This window comes from Camelus bactrianus, chromosome 3 (genome assembly GCF_048773025.1).
Source record: "Camelus bactrianus isolate YW-2024 breed Bactrian camel chromosome 3, ASM4877302v1, whole genome shotgun sequence".
Lineage (NCBI taxonomy): Eukaryota > Metazoa > Chordata > Mammalia > Artiodactyla > Camelidae > Camelus > Camelus bactrianus.
In genome coordinates, this window is record NC_133541.1 from 49,754,778 (window position 1) to 49,778,411 (window position 23,634).

General features: G+C 34.1%; 1 protein-coding gene across 5 annotated transcripts in view; it reads left to right on the plus strand.

Moving 5' to 3' along the window:
- FCHO2 (FCH and mu domain containing endocytic adaptor 2) overlaps positions 1–23,634 on the plus strand; it is a 110,401-nt gene that overhangs the window by 81,379 nt on the left and 5,388 nt on the right. For 3 of the 5 annotated variants that reach the window (XM_074359664.1, XM_074359661.1, XM_074359657.1), the window contains 8 exons: positions 1,864–1,967; positions 6,267–6,323; positions 6,653–6,782; positions 11,290–11,401; positions 14,685–14,840; positions 15,202–15,334; positions 21,998–22,197; positions 23,251–23,315. In XM_074359664.1, the coding sequence (XP_074215765.1) occupies positions 1,864–1,967; positions 6,267–6,323; positions 6,653–6,782; positions 11,290–11,401; positions 14,685–14,840; positions 15,202–15,334; positions 21,998–22,197; positions 23,251–23,315 (957 nt within the window). The remainder of the gene's footprint in view (positions 1–1,863; positions 1,968–6,266; positions 6,324–6,652; positions 6,783–11,289; positions 11,402–14,684; positions 14,841–15,201; positions 15,335–21,997; positions 22,198–23,250; positions 23,316–23,634) is intronic. The other 2 variants (XM_074359671.1, XM_074359659.1) reach the window with 1 other exon arrangement.

Below are 23,634 nucleotides of genomic sequence, written 5' to 3' on the forward strand. Positions count from 1 at the left end.
ACCCGCACCACCACCACAAAACACAATTAAGATACTTAAGCCTGTAATCAATTGTAATAATCTCTTTCAGAGGCTCCTAAAAGCAGTACCTAATTGGCATACAGAGATAGATTTATAATTTATAAATTTATTATTAACTTACAATTAATAGATTCATTTGTAAACAGTGATGTTAATAGATACTGTATTAGCTTTTTTCAAAAAGCAAATTCTGATTATTTGAAGGAGCTGAACTTCAACCAGGCTTGATTTGAGTCAATCTAAATGCCATTTGGACAGGCCACATGATCATTAATGAAGCTTCAGGAGTGAATGTCTCTACTATGTTAAACTCTATCACAAGCTTGAAATAAATTGAGTATTGGTCAGTGCTGGTTTCATTGATAGTGAACATATCTTCAAAGGAAATACGTCATGGCTCAGAGAAGTGTTATGGTCCTCAGGTTAGTGCACATTTCTTCCAATGTACAGCTTAAAGCAGGGGTGCAGCATGAAAGAACTGGTGCTGACTGGAAGAAGGATCTAAGCTTGATTTCTTATCAGCTTTTTGATGTTTTCTTCAAGCAGTCTCAACTGTGCTTGCATCCTTTCGCTCTTCATATGATCTGCTTTCTAAATGATTCCTTACCCCCATACATTTACCTTCACTTCTGCGTGTGACTGTTTTTTTTATGTCTTCTCCTGTCACCTCCATGCCCTTTCCTTTCATGCCTCCACTCCTCCACTGCTGCCCAAGCTTACTGTTCTCAGCTTTCCTATTTGCTTCGTCATGTACATGCTTAGGCCTATTCATATATTTTTAACTTTGCACATCTGTAAACTTACAGAGCTTATTGAAATACATTTCTTCCCATCCATATTATAGTCTTCAATCTGAATTATAGCCCCATCTTTTAGAATGGTCCAAAAGGATTTGAAGGTCATTTTAAGAAATTAAAGCTGGTTTAAATGTATTTGCTTCCATTCTTCACACTTGCTTTGATTATGCTAATACATTTGTGACTTTTGATGTATACTTGAATTTCATTAGTTTCTACCATGCTGAGTTATTTTTAATTAGGAATACTGAGGTTAGTATTTCTGATTTATAAAATTGTAAAGTTTGAAAATGGTGTTAAAATATTGAACACTAAATTTATATAGGATTTAGGAAAACTTAAGGTACGATTTTCTGTATTTACCAAAAATTAATTTTAGTGATTTGGGGAAATTTTTTTTGGTAAACCAATGAGGTATTTTTGATTGTCACCAAAAAATGGTACAGTGTGGTTCAACTTAAAAGTGAGATTTCAGATTTAATTAAGGTAATGTTTTATTTAGAGCTCATGTTATTCTGAAGATGTTGCTTCACAGGCTTGGTCTTGCATAACTATAAAGTTAGAAGTATTAGCAATAAACTAAAGATCTTAGACCCTAAACTGGTTTATTTTCACCAGCTAATTTATTAGATTTAATTTTTATGTGCATAAATAATTGAAACAGGAATATAATTTATAGTATGTATGTCAGTTTAACTGAGAATTTAATGATTTTTTTCAGGAATATTATTGGTAGCTTTGAAAAAAGTGTATTTGATAGATTCGCAGCATTTCAATAAATAGCTATAGTTATATTAAAAAAAAAAAACCCTAGAGAAAAAAATGTGACAATGAGTGTGTATATGTCCATGAATAACTGAAAAATTGTGCTGAACACTGGAATTTGACACATTGTAAAAAATAAATCAATAAAAAATGTTAAAAAAAAAAAAAAACCCTGAAAAAAATGAGCTTTGAAACCTAGTCGTTCTATAATAGAATGTTTTTATGTAAGGATTGCTGCATACTAATGATTTTCTTCAAATTCTCTCTTTCCACCCACCAGCCAGGCCCACAACTCCTCTTTCTATAGGCACCATTGTCCCACCTCCAAGGCCTGCTTCCAGACCAAAGCTTACTTCAGGCAAACTCAGTGGGATTAATGAAATAGTATGTACTCAGGTGTTGTTTTTTTTTTTTAATTATAACTGTTTTGATTTAAAATGCAAATGTACAAATGATATTTTTCTATATGCTTCTCAAACTACAGAAAAGTTATCCCAGCTAATACTTTCTTTACTTCCCCATATTATCTTAGTGTTCATACCTGTGGAGCAAAACCATTGTTCAGGAAGAAAGAGCTCTCCTGAGAAAGTTGATAAAAGATAAAAAATACAATTCAGTATCCATTGTTTCATAATTAAATAGCAATTTTCATATAATTCTACTTAAATTCCAATATTGAAGTCAAGTACGCAGGTAGCCCGTTCTTAGGCCTTAGAAGTACACTGCCAGGGGAGTCCTGGTAGGCATCTAGTCCATCTTTATTTTATACATAAGGAATCTGCAGTTCATATCACTTAACTGGCTTGTAAAAGTGCATATTGCTTAAAAAAAAAAAAGGCATTGGTTTTTAAAAGTTGTCAGATAATGAAAATATATTAGTTCTACTCAGAGTCAGACTCTCTCAAGCCAGTCTTCTCTCCTTCAGTCTATTCTGCTTTGCTTCATCTTTTACTTGCCAGTTTAATTGCCACAATTAAATTTCTAAATGTCAGGCCTAATCTTTTTCCCGATATACATCTCCAGTGGTACTCCACAATCCATGTGGTTGAACGTTTTAAGTGAATGTACAAGGCTCTTGATAAAGTTACCTCAGCAATCTGCATTACCAAACTGTCCAGCTTTCTCCTCTTTGCAGCCTAGGTTCCAGCCACTCGAAACTTTCCACTTTTCCCTAAACACATGCTGTTTTATGCATCCATGTCTTCTTATTGTGCTGCTTCTATCTGACATGCCCCTCAGTTTTTATGTAGGAAACTGCTCTCTTTAAGACCCTGCTAGATATCACCACCTAGGTGAAGCCCTCTTTGATTAGTACTCCTCTCCTGTTGGATTTAGTCATTCTCTTCCTTACACCCATATACTTTGCTTATGCTTCTTTTAGTGTGTATATCACCTTGTATACACAGTTGACCCACAGTCGACCTCAGTATCTGTGAGTTCTGCATCCATGGATTCAAATTATTTGGGGGGGGGGAACTCCAGAAATTTCCAAAAAGCAAAACAAATTTGCCACACAACAGCAACTATTTACATAGCATTTACATTGCATGTACAACTATTTACATAGAATTTACATTGTCTTAGGTATTATAAGTAATTTAGAGATGATTCAAAGTACTCTGGAGAATGTGCTTCCTAAAGGTTATATGCAGATACTCTGGATACCAAGGGAGGACTACTTTTGTGTGTGTGTGCTCCCCTCACTAGAGCCTTAGCCAATTTTATATGCTTAATACTTTACTAATGTGTTAATACTTTACATCACGCTTGTCACATGGTTCAGGATAGGAAATGTTTCATAAATAAATGAGAAAGCTAAGAGCACCAAGTGTTGAAACAGTGACATCTTTCTTTGATCTTCTATCCAAGCCGGCTTAGTGGAAGGAAAATGAAAACTCAGTACAAGCTCCCAAGGAGATGGTTATTATTTAAGTAATATGAAAATTACTACATTTTTTTTTTGAAGTATAGCCAGTTACAGTATGTCAGTTTCTGGTTACAGCATTAAAAATTACTACATCTTAATGTGTTTTTTCCTGATTACAAAATCAGTGTGTGATCATGTTGTAAAATTTTGAAAATAGAGAAAACAGAAAACAAAAATTCCTTCTATATATTTCACCATCCAATAATGACCACTGTTAACATTTTTATACATATCCTTTCATTATTTTTTTTTAATGTGTAAGTATTTATCCAGAGTTGGTAAAATGTAGTTATTAAAAGCACAGGCTTGTTAGACACTAATTACCCTAGCACCATTAGACAAGTTTAGAGTCTCAGTTTCCTTATGGGTAAATGAGTATGATAATAGGCTGTTTTGAGACTTAAATGAGTGAATATATGTAAAACACTTAAAGCATTGTCAAGTACAGTGCTCATAAAAGTTAGTTACCATGAATGGTATATATTTTTAAATAAAAGGTCATACCTTATGTATTTTTTAATCTTCACTTGAAAATATTTGGGGAATGTTTTTCTATATCAAATTATTCCATAATTTTCAGACTTCTTTAAAGTGGTAGAATCCTTTGTCAAATAGTCTCAAGTTGTAAGTCTAATTAAGTAAAAATGGGACTTTTATAATTTTTTCACATCATACTTTACTCCCTACCCAAGCCTTGAGAGCCTTTTAGAAACCACCCTCTGAGGGCTTCAGGGAACATCATTTGAAGTGGCTGCAGAGCATAAATGCTGTATCTTCTACCCTGTTATCAGCATTAAATTTTTGAAAGTTTTTAGAAATCTGATTATTTGACATTTAGTTTATTTCCAGGACTTCATTATAAACAATGCCTTAGTGAATATTTTTGTTTCTTTGCAGACACTATTTCCTTAGTAAAAGTTTTAAAAGTAAAATTCATGAACTAAATGGTATACACATTTTTAAGACTCTTAATGATTACTGTTGTAGTGCCCACCAAAAAGGTAGGGCTGATTCGAATTCTCTCCAGCTATATTGGAGTACTCTTCCTTGCATGCTTGTATGTGTATTTTTTGGAGAGAAGGCTCATACCTTTCACTCCATGCGCAAAGGGTCTATAACCACACTCTCCCTACACCTCTACAGAGAAATCCTTATTATTCTAGAGCAGTGGTTCTCAAAGTGTGTTCCCCAGACCAGCAGCATTAGCATCACCTGGGAACTTGGCAGAAACGCAGTTTCTTTGCCCTACCTCAGACAAATCAAATTCTAGAGAGTGGCCCAGCATTTGTGTTTTAACAAGCCCTCAGAGTGACTCTGATGCATGTTAATGTTTAAGAAGTAGTATTCTAAAGTAGTGCTGTCCAATAGAAATAGAAGCAGCATATACTTTAAAATTTTCTAGTACCCACATTAAAAAAAAGTAGAAACAGTAAAATTAATAATTTTACTCAGTATATTAAACGTATTTTAACATATCAATATAAAAATTGGGAGTTTGTATTCTTTTTGTGTATATGCAAAGTCTTCAGAATCCACTGTGTATTTTATACAGCTCAAGTTTGAACTAGCCACAAGTGTTAGTGGTTACTGTACTGGACAGCGCCATTTGAAAGTAAGAGAAAACCACTTGAGAGAAGAGCTGTTTTTGTTTTTTCCTAAAAAATTATGAAATGCACTTTGTAATTATGAATCGTAAAGTGCAACCACTTGATACCGGCCATGAGGCCATGCTGCCACAGGAGAAACAGCCCCAACAGTAGATAAAATTTTTACAAACTTTTAAGTCAGATCAGCTGTTGAATTTAGTATTTGGCCTCATGTACTGCACTACCTCCATCTGTATACATCTGCAGCCACATTTGTATACCTTGCTATATTTTTCCAACCTACTGTACATAATGAGTCATCAAAAGGCCATTCTCTGGAGCTATATTTTAAAAATAGTTGATTTGGGGGGTGTGGGGTTTACTAATTATAAAGCACTTTGGGCAGTATAATCTGATTTTTATAAAAGTACATATCTATACATTTATATTCATGCAATGTAGAGTTGAATAATTTTAATGTGTGAATGCTTCTTATGGAGTCTTTTTGGTTTGTTTTTGCCTTTTGTTTTTCTTGTTCCTCAGATAACTGGGGACAGAAACTATGTTTTTCTGTTCACTGCTTTGTATCTAGTACCCATGACATGACACATATTAGGCACTAAATAAATATTGCATTCACTTAATACTTTTATAAACAGGAAAAGGTTATTTTTAATTAAGCTCAATAGTCCGTATTTTAAAAAGTGAAATAACTCAGGAAGTGTTGCTAACACATTACAGGAACAATTAGGAATTTGGAAGGAAAAAAATCCATTCACCAAAGTAAAAGATAAATGGATTGGAATCATATTTTGTATATTTGTTGTAATTTTTAACTAGAAAATAGGAAGATAGTAGAATTAAGATGTTCTCAAACCTCTGAATGGGGTGAACTTTCTCAATGAGGAAGCATTAACAAGGAATTATGAAAGAAAATGTGGACAGATGTGTAAACGCCGAAAGTAAGGGGCAAGCAACATTTAGGAAGAAAATATTTACATTAAATAAAGAAAAGGGTTAGTGAAAGCTTGGGTAATAAATACTAAGACGTCCCCAGACTCAGTAAGACAAAGCTAATATAGACAATTCATAAAAGGGAAATGCCAATTTTATTTTTATCTATTAAATTAGCTACAAGTTTTAAAATTTTATTTTTTTCCTTCTCCTAAGGCTCATCCATTTATTGCTGGCAAGAATCCAGAGGAATATTTTTTAATAGGCAGTAAAGTGAGTAACCCAAAAGGGAAGCAGTTTTGCAGTGTATATGAGAAGCCTTCATATTGTTTAACTTCTGAGAATGTGTCTTAAGCATACTTCTTGAAATACAGAAAATATTTTACATACCAAGATTCTCTAAACAGCATTATTTTAAAATAGCCTTTTCAGCTTTTAATAAATTCTTGAAAATGACTGACATATGGCATCTCTGTGGGTTGTAAGAAACACAATAAATTTGGTTTAGTATGTTAAAATTAATCTTACTTGATACTTCAGAATCTTTTCTGAGAAGAGGGGAATTGTTTTAGCATTTTGGTACATAATATTTTGTTCTTAAGCCCAGGCCATTCAGCCCACCTGTAACGTCTAGTACCAGCCCACCTCCTGCTGCTCCATTAGCCCGGGCAGAAAGTTCTTCCTCTATCTCGTCTTCTGCTTCATTAAGTGCTGCCAATACTCCAACAGTAGGTAAGTGATTATCATCGATTACATGGGAAAGTTAGCATCCAAAATATGATCAGGCTGAGGCTTTTTTTTTTAATGGGCTAGTGAAGAATTTAACATTAAACATTTTGGTTTTTTGGAAACATACCTGGCATTATCAAACTAGCCACATTTTCCTTTTCTCTTTCACATTGTGTATTATCTGGAGAGAATTTTAACCTTGGTTAGCACTGTTAAGAATGCATTAAATGTATAAACTACTGACCAATATAAATAGTTGAAGGCAAAATACGATGCAGTCCTTTCTACTGTGAATTGATACTTGCATTCCTAAGAAAATTTGTTTTAAAAGCAACTGATTCAATAAAAGGGGTTTTGTGCTTGCAATCAATTTATTTTTTCTATAAGAATTTAAATCATAAAGATTTAAAACTAGATATTAAGGCATAGCTGTGTAAATCTAAACTTCACCAAACAAATTGATTATTTTATATCTAGATTTTGCTCGAGTTTTTTCTGTTATCAGTTTTATTCAATTCTTTACACAAATTCTCACCATTTTTCTTACCCACTGCTAATATAATATACAAAGCACAAAGCCACTTAAACAGAGAAGCTGTATTTCAGGAGCAACAACCTGTCATAAGAATTATAATTGTCCCCATTGCTGCTTCTAAGTAGTAAATAGTTAATCTTTGATAATAAAAATTATTGGTTTGCACTAACTGAGCATAATTCAGCAGTGCAGAAAGTGTGGTCCTTGGACCTGCAGCATCTGTCTGCATCACCTGAGAACTGATTAGAAATGCAGGCCTTATAAGTCAGAAGCTCTGGAGTGAGGCTAGCAGTCTTTGAACAGGCCTTCCAGGCAGTTCTGATGCATGTTAAGTTTGAGCATCACAGCCTTAATTTAGCTGCTTTAATTATACCCAATTTGATTTGTTAGTACACACACAAAGAAACGCATCTTCTGTGTGTAGCCATTGTAAAAATGGCATGAGTAGTATTGGCTAAAATGAGATAAACATGATTTGATTTCTAAATGTCTAAACATGATGTTACTGTCATATACTTTCGTGAACATTACTGGTTTTCCCACCTTTCAACTTTGTGTAAATATATCCAGTAAGTCTTAAAAAACACATGGGTCCTGTTAGAAATCAGGCATGTAGTCTGGGTAAACAAAATTGCTTTAGTCCTTTCCCATTATCTCTAGATTATTTGGAAAGTTTTCTTTTGTGATGGGAACTTTAACTTTGATTGAATTGATAGATACTTGTTTTTAGTTTGGGTCAATGCTGACAATAGGAGACCCACAAGTAGGTGACAGTGATGATACAGGCAGGCAGGATGTAATGTGGATTTTGTACAACAAAGTCTCTTTAAATCTACCTCAAAAGTTCTTTGTTGTGACGTTTATTCAGCTCCCTGTTCAGATTTAAGTTTTTGATTCTTTTTGTTTCTTGAAAGTATTTTCTTTTCCTGCAATATTTTGTTTTATTTAAATGTGATAGAAGATGATAATTTGATTGGGACTCTCTCTGAAATTGAAAAGCACTGTGAAACTTCACAAGGTATTGTATCAAAAGCAAATGTATGTGTTGACTAATGATCCTAAAGTGTATCTAAAATACTTTGTTACCTAATTTTTCTTTTTCCAGCAATGTACAGTATCTCAGAAATAAGAATAACTCTAAGGTTTAACTGTCAATTTTGTACTAATTATGTCCAGTTTCTATACAAGATCCATTGATATCAATGGATAAATTATAAAAATGTACAGTATTTTTGCATTATCTTCCATCTCCCTGCTCTTCTCCCCTCAACATTAAGTATCAATAAATCTTACCTCTAAAGCTATCAGAAGCAGAGTAAAAGTGGTTAGGAAAGAAGAGTATGTCAGTTAAAGAAAAAAAACTATAACACAGAAACCACCAGAGCAAAAGCTGTCATACTAAACCATACATACAGTGATCTGAAGTTAGAGGCACAGAAGTAGAAAATATTTGGGAGTGAGCCCCTCGTTTTTACTCCTGAGTTGAGAGGAATTCCACAGAAATATTCATTGATTGTTACAAAGGAAGTTACCCTATATTTCAGCTTTATCTCTCTGCATTTTCAAAACACATGCAGTGTTTAAATATCAACAATTAAACAAATTAGAATGCATGCTATCCTTATAAAAAAGAATATCCAAGGAATTTATTATTTCTAAGAAATGAGTTATTCTGAATAATACAGTACAAATTTAGACTTTTTTTTTAAGAGACTTAAGTACAGTTTCGTATGTGAAATTTTTTTTTGAAGTATGCGTATGTAATATCTTGGAAACAAAAATGGAAAATAGAAAAGGGGATATGCCAAAATGTTAAGTATGGTAAGTGGATATTTTTTTCTTCTTCCCATGTTTCAATAATGGGCTTAACAGTTTAAAGGGAAACAAATGTCAAGAGTTCGCATTTTATATGCCCAAATTGAATAACAGAAAAGAATAACTCTGTAGGTTTCTTTTGATTTTTAATGTTAAAGCAGTAGCAGACATTAATGTTACCCATAAATGTGTGTAAATACCCATTTGTGTAGGTTAGGGGAGAAGTTTAATTTTATATTTAAGAGAATATAATTTTCTCTAATGAAATATTATATCCTTCATCTTTCTCTGAAAATATGCTTTCCTGAATTTCTAGTGACCCTCTAGAACAGTATATTTTTTAAGTTTATTGAACTAATAGATTTACAGTGAAATTTTCCCAGTGCACAATCGTGTATTTACATAATTGCAATAACATATCCTAGAAACTACTGCCTCTTGATGAAGCTTGTTTTCCACTTAATCATCTCTCACCTGATCAAAACCTGAATCCCTGCCAAGTCATTATTCTCTTCAATCCAGGACCTACTCTGTGTTCAGAGTGATCTTACTAAGTGAAAAACATAATCATGTTTCTCTTAAAAATTTTCAGTGGCTTTTAGTGCCAAAAGGATAAAATTAAAGGTCCTCCATGCCTTGATCTGGGTCGTAAGTACTTCTCCATACTTTTATGTCCTTTCGTCACTACAGCCCATGCCTCACCCACAAAGTATGTTCCCACTTTGCAAAACTACATGTGGTTCCAAAAGGCACCATTTCTTTGACGACTCTTTGGCAAAGTGTCTGACATATACTAGTGGTTAGTAAACAGTTGTGATCTTGTGAATAAATTTTTATATCGAGTTTATTTTCATACGAAATTTTAAGTTGTCTTGAGAGGGTTTACTTTTCCCAGTGGCCTAGAAACAGCAGTTCTGTTTCCATGTGTATTTAATCACTGAGCCCCCCCCCCTTTTTTTTTTTTTTTTTTAACTATGAAGAATCTTCTAAATCAAAATTCTTCAAAATCTTGACTATTACAAAGTCTTCCTGGCCTCTTAAGCTTACAAAAGCTCTTTCTATTTTTAGTATCCCAGGTTTAGTTGTGAAGCCGAGAAGGCTAATACTGATTTTTGTCAGAAGTAGTACTCTAGGTGTCTCAAAAGTAATTCAGTAATTCCCCTATAGGCAGTCATGTCTGAAATGAAAATACCTGATGGCTATGAACCTTGTGTGACATTTACATAACAAAAGCATACATTCAAATTTCAGAGCTATATCTTGACCTAGATTTTTCATTTTTTTCTTTAAGAATGAATAATCATAATTAACTATCCTATTGACTTTTTTTAAACAAAATTTCATCATATATTATATATTAAATGAAATGCTGCACTTTCCAATCAGTAACAGTAATGGTAAGACATAAATGGGAAAAGTACATTTATAAAGAAAAAGAAAGGCAGTGCATTACTTTGAGGGGTTTTTCTGTTATGAAGTAAACCAGATACTTTGTTTAGGTTTTTAAAAAACACACCTGAACACACACATAGATTAAATTTGTTTACATTTTTATTATGCTTTGAAAACATTAATCTGTACATGATTTGACTCTAAAGGTATCTTAGTGAACTTTATGTCAGGAATGTTACGCCAAAATAATCTTACTAGTCATATTTATCAAGGAAAGGTAATATGGGAATATAATACAAGCATTGGACAAAGAAGAGGTAAAAGAATTATAGTAAGAAAGAGCAGTGTATGATTACATTGGAAATAGCTAATGGATAGAAATAGCTTAAATAGAAAAATCCAGTTTAATGACTATAAGTATGTGATTGGTAGAACCTGAAAGAATTTAGTATCTGAATGGTTTTGAAGCCGCATTTTAGTACTTTCAGCTCTTCAAGTGAAGGGCTTTTTCCTTCTGACATTTCCTTAACCCAGCCCTTCTCTGTCATCACATTTAAAACTAAAGTCAGTGTGACATGTTTTCCTGGTTTTTTTCATTTGTCCAGTTTGTTTTATGCTTTATACTTTAACCTCCAGATTTATACTTGGGGCATCTTTGAAACCAGTAATAGAGTCATTTGTGACAAGCTAACATTTTGAATCTACTTGTCTTGGTATTTAATAAATGTCTTTCTATAGGATTTAACAAATGAGTTGTATTTATTCTAGGTGTGTCACGAGGTCCCAGTCCTGTCAGCCTCGGAAATCAGGACACCTTACCTGTGGCAGTCGCCCTTACAGAATCTGTTAATGCCTACTTTAAAGGAGCAGATCCCACCAAGTTAGTTTTTAAAAGATTACATATATGTCTGTGGTGTGTGTGTGTTGTGGGGGGGGGGGGGGATTGGTGGTAAATTTTAAGATTTATATGTTGATTCTCTATAGGTTAGAGCTTTCTATTACTTGTCTGCTTGCTTTTTGCTATCAAATATAGTCATTTAGAGATTGTCTTTCAAATTTAAGAAATCACTGTAATCATCAGTAGTGATGGCTTTTTCTCAGTTTATCTACATTTTTGCCCAGGCTTTATGACCAGTATGACACATCTATTGTTTGACGTATCTGTAGAGCAGGATATGGCAGTTGACCTGGGTGGGGACAGAACTCTGGATCTTGGCCTAAAGTATATCTTTGGTGAAAGTGTGATGTTTGCAAAGAGAGACCTAGAATGCACATTAATGCAGGAGACTCTCAAAGGATTGGTTAACCTTCTTATAAGACATTATATTTGGGTGAAATGATCACCCTTATTTTTCATGTGTAACAGTATTCATCAAATATTTGAATGCTGACTATGTGTAAGACTATTATAAGCTTGCACTGTTGTGAGAGAGTTTTAGTTTTCTCAAGATAATTTAAATTCTGTAGAGAACTTTTGTTTACTTAAGTATTCTCAGCACTTACAACAGTCTTACACATAGTAAGCACTCAGATATTTGATGAATGAATGTATGTTGATGGAATAATGTTACTCATAAAAAGTGAGTATGCCATGAAGAAAATAAACCAGGGTAAGGGGATAGACAGTTACAATAGAGCGCTACTATTTTAGATAGAGTGATCAGAGAAAACTTTCTGAGGTTGATTTAAGCAGATGTTTGAAAGACACTGAGGGAGGACCAAGCCATGCAGATACCTGAGGGAAGAGCATTCCAGCAGGTGTTGTAAAGAATTGAGGTAGAAGCATGCTTGGCATATTTAAGAAACTTCTGAGTGAGGTGGGAAGCCAGTGGAGACTTTTGAGTCGAGGAGGTATGCAGTTACTTACATTTTTGAAGTAGCACTTTGCCTGCTATATGGAGAATAAACTATAATAAATAAGGCGCCAGAGTAGATGCAGAGAGAAAGGATTAACCACTAAGGTCCAGATGCGAGATGATGGTGTGTAAGGGTATTAGCAGAGGAGATGGTGAGTAGTAATGAGATTCTGAAGATATTTTGAAAACAGAGTTGTCAAAATTTGTCAAGAGAGTAGATTGCTAAATTCGAAGTACTTAAGACAACTTAGTGGACATGCTGAGTTGGTAAGTGAGGATATGATTCTGGAATTCGTAGATAGGTCAGGCTAGAAAGAAAATACTTAGTAGTCATTAATTTGTGTGTGATATTTAAAGCTGGGAGCATTAGGGGACAGAGAAGAAATCTGATAAGAACTAAGTCCCTGGCCCCCTTCAGTGTTTAAAAACAGGAAAACGAGAATGATCCAACAATAGAGTCTGGGACAGCATGCAACAAGAGAGATGAGGAGAAGACCAGTAGACTAGTATCCTAGAAACTAAGTGAATAAACCTTTTCATGAAGGAAGGTGTGAAGCTGTCTCTATCTGATGTTGTCAGGTCAAGAAAAATGGATCATTAATGACCTTCACAAGAGCAGTTTTAATGGAGTTGTGATGAAAGCCTGCTTGGAGGGAGCTCAGGAGCAGGAGATGGTGCAAACACAGACAACTGCATTTGGAGAGAGCAAATGTTAGAGCAAAATATCCTAAAATAACTGCCTAAGTGGAAGCAGAGAAATTGGGCTGGTAGCAGGAGAGAGCTGGCAGAATTAGAGGAAGTTTTTTTTAATTAATTTTAGTTTTTGTGTTTTTTTAAGATAATATACATTTCAGCATGTCTGTATGCTAATAGGAAAGATCCAGTATTTATAGAAAAAATTGAATCTGCAGGAAAGGGGACAATTACATGAGTGAAGTCCTTTACTATGTAAGAGATGTGCTTCAGTGCAGAAGGGATAGGATTGGCCTTAGGTGTAGAGACTGATTCTCTGTTGAAATAGGAGGGAAGGCAGAAGGTATGAATGCCTTCTGAGTCAGGGAGATTAGGATTTTACTAGTGAGAGTATGACAAAGTTCTGATTTTATTTTCTCTAAAATTAAAGGAAAGTCATTGGTTGCCAAGGTGGGGAGTGGAGGGGAGGGATTTTGCAGGTTAGAGTTAGACAAGAAAGGAGAAGGTATGCAAAGAGCTAGGGAATGTAGTAGAATTTCCAGGTAATACTAAGGGGTCCCTATTGAGAGTTTTGGCTATATGGTTATGTTTTTCTCTACTCATGTTCAGCTGTATAAGATGTAGGTGAGAAGCTGGGTTTAACCAAGATTGTGTTTAGCCAAGCAAACATAGTGAAGTGAAGGAGAACTAAGGGAGAATTTATGCAAAGGAGTACCTATAATGATGGACCATGAAGTCCCAAGATAGGAGGATGTATGGATTATGAAGGAAGAGTTAGTTAAAAAAAATGGTGGTAGGAACAATGGATTATGGAGGTTTTTGATGAGGTTGGCTGTAGTACTAGACAGAATGAGTTGAAGAAATAGGAAATGACGATTAGAAGAGTGGGGAATCTGAGATTTAAATTATGGAGGGGCTGAAGCATGGCTGAGGTAGGCTGGGAGACAGGATCATTGGAGGAAAGGGACTGAAGAACTGAGTGACCAAAGCATTGAAAGGATATTATCTGTGTGGATAATGAAATCACTAAACATTTATAATAGGTGTAGTGTTGCAGAGACTGACAGTGGGCCAGGAGCTAAAATTTGCAGAAAATGAGAGGGAACATTGAAGATGACTTGAAGGGTTGAGATAATAGTGTAATCTGATGATATGAGTTTCAAAAAGAAGTTGGTGGTTTTCAGAAGGAAGCAGGAATACAGGGCTGTAAGAGGCAGTGAGAAGCAAGGAGGACATCTACCACTGCTACCATCAGGCCAAGTACACTTTGTGGAGTTTGGAGGGAAAAACAGCTGCAGCTACAGGTAGTGGTACCAGGGAAACAGTGTCCTTACGAGGCAGCCAGGGGATGGTTTCAGCAAACAAGTGAAGGAATATTTTCAGTATGCTTGCATTTGTGTTTGGAATTTAATTCTAGGAAAAACTGATATTAGAGGAGTATGTCATTTCACATAGAATCATTTTTAATAATTAAACTGAAAAAATAATTCATCTATAATTATGATAAAAAGGTTATGTATATAAATAAAGCCCTTTTTAAACCAAATATGCTTTAAATGGAGATTAAAATGCCTTATTTAAATGGTTTAAATTTTTCAAAACCCCCACTTTCAGGTGTATTGTGAAGATCACTGGTGACATGACAATATCATTTCCAAGTGGAGTTATTAAAGTCTTCACTAGCAATCCATCTCCAGCTGTGCTCTGCTTCAGGGTGAAAAATATCAGCAGACTAGAGCAAATTCTTCCAAATGCACAACTTGTGTTCAGGTTTGTGTACTTTTGTTTTGAAGGTAAAATTTCTCTTTAAGACATTTTTTCCTTCTTCAAATCAGTAATAATTCAACTTGAAGACAATACCAAAATTATGATTAAATAGGCTTCTGCTGTCTTTTTGTTTTGTTTGTGCTGGTGGTGGTAGTAGTTACTGTTAAGCCCTTCTCTACTGTACATCTCATCTTTTAGGCAACCTTTTGCTGTATTCCATTCTTTATCCTTTAATTTTAGTTTTCCCTCATTTCATCTTTTGGTTAATTTCTACTAGTCTTTCCCACGTCACCAAATTACTACACAGAGGCAGAGGATAAAGATAACTCAAATAAAATAATGAAAATATTTCTTATACATACAGTGATCCATCACAGTGTGATTCTAACACAAAAGATTTTTGGATGAATATGCAAGCTGTTACTGTCTACCTCAAGAAGCTGTCAGAGCAAAATCCAGCTGCTTCTTATTATAATGTAGATGTATTAAAGTATCAGGTGAGTGTTATACCATTATAAAAATCCTTATTAAAATATTAACAAATAGAATCTTGCAGATCATTAAATGAATAATATGTCATGGCCGAATGAAGTTCATTCCAGCAATGCATGGCTGTTTTGAAATAAAAGAAAAATGTTAATAAGCCTATGGAGATTTTGACCAATTTGATCAAATTCACCATCTATTACCGATTAAAATACTGAGTAAATATAAATGTATGAATATGTCCTTAACCTGAAAAGTCCAGCACATTAGTCTTAATAGTGAAACATCTAAAGCATTCAAACTCAGGAATGGCAAAGACACCCTTTATTCCTGTTAGTGTGTATAAGATTTTTCTGGATGTGTTAGTACAGTTAAGACGAGAATAAAATAAATGGTGAGAAATATTGGAAAAGAGGAACAAAAATTATTAATTATAGGTGATATATTTCTAGAAGGCTCAAGAGAATCAACTGAAAAACTGGTAAGAGGGAATTTAGTAAAGTGATCACTTTAAAAATTAATACAAAAATTAACAGCTTTTAAAACAACCAGTTAGGAAAACTAATAGAAAAAATATTCACAAATTTAAAAAAACTAAATTAGAGCTGGAGAGGCTGTCCAAGATGGCAACACAGAGAGATCCTGAACTCACCTTCTTTCATGGACACACCAGATCTACAGCTGCATGTGGAACAGGTCCCTCTGAAAAAGACCTTAAAGTAAAGCTAAACAGCTCCTTCACATCAGCAAACGAGAAAAGGGCCGCACTGAGATGAGGAGTAGGGGCTGAGACAGAGTCTCACTGTAAGCCTCACCCCCAGCATGGCAGCCTAGCGTCTGGATGGAACGCACAAACCCAGACCTTCTCTGGGGAATAAGGGAGTAAAGTCGAGTAAGAAAATTATCAGATAAACAACTTAACTTTACACTTTAAAGGAACTAGAAAAAGAAGAGCAAACAAGGCTGGAAATTAGTAGAAGGGAGGTAATAACAAAGAGCAGAAATAAATAGGGACTGAAAAGATCAATGAAGCTAGGAGCTAGTTCTTTGAAAAGATAAAATTGACAAACTTATGTAGACTCACCAAGAAAAAAAGAAGGCTCAAATAAAATTAGAAATGAAAGAAGAACTGATAAGACTAATATCAGTGAACTACAGAGAATTGTAAGAGACTGCTGTGAACAATTATATGCCAACAAATTGGACAACCTACAATAAATGGATAAATTTCTAGGAACATACAACCAGCTTTCTAATATTGAATCATGAAGTAGTAGAATATCTGAATAGACCAATTACTAGTGAGCAGGGTGAGTCAGCAATCAGAAACCTCCCAACAAACAGAAGTCCATCCTACCAGACATTAAAAGAATACCAGTTCTCAAACTCAAACTCATTCAAAAAAATAGAAAAGGAGGGAACACTTCCAAAGTCATGAGACCAGCATTATTACTCTGATACCAAAACCAGACAAGGACACTACAAGAAAAAATTACTGGCCAATATCCCTGATGAACATAGACACAAAAACCCTTAACAAAATATAAGCAAATCACATTCAATAATACATTGAAAGGCCCATACTCCATGATCAAGTGGGATTTATTCCAGGGATGCAAGGCTTGGTGACATCCAGAAATCAGTCAACATGATATACCACATTAACGAAGATGGAAATCCTATGATCGTCTCATTGGATCCAGGAAAAACATTTGACAAAATTCAACATCCACTTATGATAGAAGCTCCCAACAGGGTGGGTGTAGAGGGGACATACATCAACATAATGTCATTTATGACAAGCCCATAGCTAACATCATGCTCAGTGGTGAAAAGCTTTCAGCTTTTCCTCTAAGATGAGGAATAAGACAAGGATGCCTACTCTCACCACTTTTATTCAACATAGTACTGAAAGTTCTAGCCAGACCAATTAGACAAGAAAAAGAAAAGGCACCCAAATTAGAAAGAAGTAAAATTTTCACTATTTGCAGATGACATATATATGTGGAAAATCTTTAGACTCCCCTACCTCCTCCCCCAAAAACTTAAAGTACTGAATAATAAATGAATAAATGGAATAAAACTGAGTAATAAATGAATTCAGTAATGTTGCAGGATACAAAATACATTAAAAAATCTGTTGTGTTTCTATACAATAGTAATGAACTAGCAGAGAAATAAAAAAAAAAAATCCCATTTACAGTAGCATCAAAAAGAGTAAAATACTTAGGAATAAATTTAACCAAGGAAGTGAAAGACCTGTACACTGAAAACTGTAAGACAGTGATGAAAGAAATTGAAGACACAACTAAATGAAAAAATATTCTTTTCTCATTAATAGAATTAAAATTGTTTAAATGTCCATAGTACCCAAGACAGTCACAGATTTAATGCAATACCTATTAAAATTCCAGTGGCAATTTTGCACAGAAATAAAACTATCCTAAAATTTATATGGAACCACGAAAGACCCCAAATAACTAAAGCAATCTTGAGAAAACAAAGCTAGAAGCATCAAGCTTCCTGATTTCAAACTACATGACACAGGTATAGTAATCAAGACATTATAGTATTGGCAAAAAATAGACAATTGATCAGTGGAACAGAATAGAGAGTTCAGAAGTAAATCCACACATACATGCTCAATTGATTTATGACAAAGGAGCCAATAAATACACATTGGGGAAAAGACAGTCTCTTCAATAAATAGTGTTGGGAAAACTAACCACAATCAAAAGAATGAAGCTAGACTGCTATTTTACACCATACACAAAAATTGACTCAAAATGGATTAAAGACCTGAATGCAAAACCTGAAACCCTAAAATTCGTAGTAGAAAACATAGAAGGTAAGCTGCTTAACATCAACCTTGGTAATGATTTTTTGGATTTGACTCCAGAAGCAAAGACAACAAAAGCAAAAATAAACAAACAGGATCATATCAAACTGAAAAGCTTCTGCACAGCAAAGAACATCATCAACAAAACGCAAAGGCAGTGTACTGAATGGGAGATTATTTGCACATGCTATATCTGATAAGGGGTCGACATCCAAAGTATATAAAGAGTGTACAACTCAATTCCAAAAGAGTCAGATTTTAAAAATGGATGGAGGATCTGAATAGACATTTTTCCAAGAAGACATACAGATGGCTAAAAGGTACATGAAAAGTTGTTCAGCATCACTAATCATCAGGAAATGTGAATCAAAACCACAATAAGCTATCATCTCACACCTGTTAGATGCCTGTTATCAAAAAGACAAGGATGTGGATAAAGGGGAACCCTTGTGTACTGTTGGTGAGAATATAAACTGATGTAACTACTATGGAAACAGTATGGAGGTTCCTCAAAAAGTTAAAAATAGAACTACCATATGATTTCACTTCTGGGTAATTATCCAAAGAAAATGAAAACACTAATTTGAAAAGATACTTGCATCCCCATGTTCATCACAGCATTATTTATAGTAGCCAAGATACAGAACAACTGTAAAAACCTCACCAAGATCTAGGAGGCAACAAAAGACCATTAGGCTCTATTAAAGAAGTTCTTGTTGAACAAGAGTTTGAACATTCTTTCATGCCTGTCCAAAAGAAGAGATGGAAGAAGCAAAAAGCAACTGTAAAATGGACATATATTTATGTACACCTGGGAACCTGTGTCTTGTGTTCAAATTTATTAAAGCTGGATCCTGCAAGTAAAAAAAAAATTGATAAATGAATGGATAAAAATTTCACACACACACACACACACACACACACACACACAAATACTATTCAGTCACGAAAAATGAAATCTTGCTATTTGTGATACTATGGATAGACCTTGAGAACATTATGCTAAGTGAGATGAGATGAGTCAGACGAAGGAAGATAGAGATCACATGATCTCACGTATATGTGGAATCTGAAAATCAAACCAACCGGACCAAGCTCAGAGATACAGAGAACAGTCTACAGCCATACCACCCTGAATGTGCCCGATCTCATCTCATCTTGGAAGCTAAGCAGGGTCGGGCCTGGTTAGTACTTGGATGGAAGAGATACAGAGAACAGACTGGTGATTGCTAGAGGTGCAGGGGGTTAGGGGTGGGTGTTACGTGTGAAAGGGGTCAAGAGTTACAAACTTCCAGTTACAAAGTAAGTAAGTCATGGGGATGTTATGTACAATATGACAATCAAGGTTAATAATACTGTATTACATATTTCAGAGTTGCTAAGAGTATATTTTAAAAGTTCTCATCACAGGAAAAATTTTTGTAGCTATATATGGTGACAGGTAAACTAGACATATTGTGGTGATTATTTCACAATGTATATAAATATCAAATCTGTGCTGTACACCTGAAACTAATATAATGTAATGTCACTTATACTTCACTTCAAAAAAAAAAAAACAAAACTTTTTTTAAAAAAAGATCTGTTACTGCATCCATTCCTGTAGCCACAGTGAACACAAAACAAAAAAATTTTAACTAAGAAGAAACAGCACAATCTCTACTGACTTGAGTATAGTTAGAAAGGCATACTTTATTTAAAAGAAGACTCATGTTGTAATAAAGCTTAGCTGTTTCTAAATTAGCTTATAAATTTAGTGTGATCCTGATCAGAAACTTAGTGGAGGGGTATATGTGTGTCTGGAGACTTGAGAGTAATTTTCAAGTTCTCAGGAAGAGTAAAGCATGGAAAATTAAGTGTTTTAAACAGTAATGTGGATTAATGTTTAGTTTAATGGGAAAACACTATAAGCCAACAGTATTTAAAATAGAGACTGGCACAACAATAGATGGCCAGATGAATGCAATAGATTAGAGCATCCAGAAATAGATCGAAGAATAAATGGAAAATGGATCATATGACAGAGTAACATTTCAAGGCAATGTAGAAATAATGAATTTTTTAATAGATAATATTGGGGCAGCAGGCTAGAGATTTGGGGGAAGATTCAGCTGAATTCCTAACTCATACCTTTAACAAAAACTAAAACCTGCATGTATCAAAGGTTTAATAATAAATGAAGCTGTAAAGATACTAAAATAAAGCATGGTGAATATATTGTATTATCTATAGGAATATATGCACATATGTTGCATATATTTATAATATATATTTATTACATACTTTAATCTTGAAGTGTAGAAGACCTAAGTATAATTAAAAACCCAGAAGCCACACAATAAAATGAGATACTTGAGGCAAAAATAAATACGTGTATATAAGATATTTGGTTAAAACACACAAACCCTTAAAAAGAATCAGTACTTAATCTGAGAGAAAATTATTTGTAATATAAGTTAAACCAAAAGGTTTACTTCAAAAAGCCCGTATAAATTAGTAGCTAAAAGATGAATAACTCAATAGATAGATAACTTACGGAAAGATGCTCCGTGTCAATAGTAATCAGGGTGATGAATATTAAGACAACAATGAGATACCAGTTTTAGCCCACATCAGACTGACAAAAATGAGAAAGATTGTTCTATTAAGAGAGATGTGACCAGTTTTTAATGAGAGTACAAATTAATACAACCTCTTAGAAGGTAAATGCTATTAGATTGTTGAGTAGATGTAACTTTTAATTCAACAATTCCACTTACAGAAATCTGTTCTTCAGAAATCACAAATGGGGGGAAGATAAGGTAGGAAAGGTATTTACTGTATCATTGTTTGGAAACCACCTAATACACATCCACAAAGAGCTTGACTAAATTAATTATTGCAGCCATTTAAAAGAATGAGACAGATCCATGTTAGCATGCCTAGGAAGTTTAGAAGCTTATGTACCATGATGTAGGGAGTAAGGATGCCAAAGGATAAATTTCCCACTTGTGTATTGTTTGAATTTTTAACAGGATAACTATATTAATAGGCTTATGTTTCTAGGAAATAAATACTTTAAAGAATAAAAAAGTGCTGCCACTTAGGTAGACTTAAAATTTATTCCAAGTATTCATTTATCATTCATTCAACAAATATTTACTATTTAGTGCTTGCCAATTGCTGTGAGTAGCATAGGGAGTTAGATAGTAAACTATTAAGTAAATAACGTATGTTGTGGTAAGGTGAAAGGAAAGTCTATAAAGTAAGAAGAGTGAAAATGCAGTTTTCAGTGTAAATTTCAACAGGATGATCAGAGTAGGTCTTACTGAAGTCATTTGAGCAAGGGACTGAAGAACCAGAAGGAACTGCACCACTTTCTGTGGTTTGTGTGATTAAAATTAAACACTTGAGGTTGGAAGTATTCTAACTGCAGACTTGCAGTACTGCATGCAGTTTTTCTAACTTTTAAATCTAAGTTCTTATTTTAAAAAATCTTAGAATTCTGTGTTGAATGTTTTCAAACATTATGTGCATAAATAAGAATCACCTGATAACATGCTGATTTCTTTGTCCTGTACTTTAGCTGTTGAATCAGGTTTCCTGCATTTCGAGTCAGTGGAATGTGCAATTCAAACAAGCACTACAGAAATTTTGATGTACATAGTCCCGGGTCCACATGTTGAGAGTCACGCTTATGCCTTTGAGATGAGCCTGCTTCACTCTGCTTAGCAATAGACAGCTCCCGCATTATTATTTTTGAATGTGTGAGCTTTTGTTCAACTGTATGTCATTAACATGACTTGTTTACTTTTTGGGTCAAAGGCAATTGTTTGTTTTTTCCCTCTCTTTAAAGGTATCATCAAATGGTATTCAGTCCACTCCTCTAAATCTTGCAACATATTGGAAATGTAGTGCTGGCACCACAGATGTTAGAGTGGATTATAAGTACAACCCAGAAGCTATGGTGGCACCAAGTGTACTTTCCAACATACAGGTGGTGGTACCAGTGGATGGAGGAGTCACAAACATGCAGTCCCTTCCCCCTGCAATATGGTAAACTAAGTAGATTTCTGAATTCCTGCTGAGTTTCTGTTATAATCCATGAGTTTAAAAACCTAAATTCTGAAAGTTGTATTACACATTAGAAAAGTTTTAGTGCATTTTCCCAGAGAAACCATGTTATAAAATGTACTGTTCATTTTTAGCCAAGCTACAGGAAGTAGCCTTAATCCAAAATAAACAAAACTAGTTTTGCTGTGAGCACCCAGACTTGAATGATTCAATACAACTTTACCCTTAGGCAAAGCACATAACTTCTTTAAACCTTTTTTCATTTAAAAAATACAGGGTTAAATATAGAATCAGATAGGAAAACCTATCTGATTAGGTATTAGTTACCCTCATCTCTTAACTACCTCTCTTGTTCCCTCTATTTTTTTTTTAACATTTTTTTATTGAGTAATAGTCATTTTACAATGTTGTGTCAAATTCCACTGTAGAGCACAATTTTTCAGTTATACATGAACATACACACACTCATTGTCACACATTTTTTTTTCGCTGTGAGCTACCACAAGATCTTGTATATATTTCCCTCTATTAAAATTAGTATGGGGGGAGGGTATACCTCAAGTAGAGAGCACATGCTTAACATGCACAAGGTCCTAGATTCAATCCCCAGTACCACCTCTAAAAATAAATAAACCTAAATTACCTCCCCCTTCCCAAAATAAAAATAATTTAGTATAATAAATAAATTTTTTTAATTAAAACAATATTAGTATAGACTCTAACCACTACATTTACTTCACCATTTAATAATAAAACTGTGTTTTCCTTGATTAATGAAGGTACTGGGCCACCTACATGTTGTTTTCATTTCTGTGACCAGTAGAAATGAGAAGTTATGTAATTTGGAAAATATCCATTCATTAAGAAAGATACAGTATTTATTTATATTATTCATAATCACATTTTCACCAAGATACTGTTCAGAGTACATTTAGCACTATAGTTGTTCTAGTGAAATATTTAAGATGTATTTATTGAGTGCTCATCTGTGTATAAGGTACTAGACACATTATCTGAAGATATTTGTACTTACAGGAATGCAGAACAGATGAAAGCCTTTTGGAAACTCTCTGGTATTTCAGAAAAATCAGAAAATGGAGGTAAGTGTGTGCCTCCATTTTGTTTATAATGTGGTATCACTGAAAATGGTTTTTTAGGAACATTTATGGAAAACTTTCTCCTGGAATTTCATGCCTTCAGTTCTAGAATTGACCACTAGGTGGAAGTTAATACCTTAAAATAAGTGGACTAGTTGAGATTCAGAACACATTTTTTTCCTTCTAGATTGAATATGCTTTCTCTGTGAGAAAAATATTGTTTTGCTCTAACTTTATAAATATTACGTAAATGCTCCTTATGTTCACATGCTAACTTTAAGAGAAAATACCTAGTTAAGTAAATTTATAGAAGTCAAAGTCT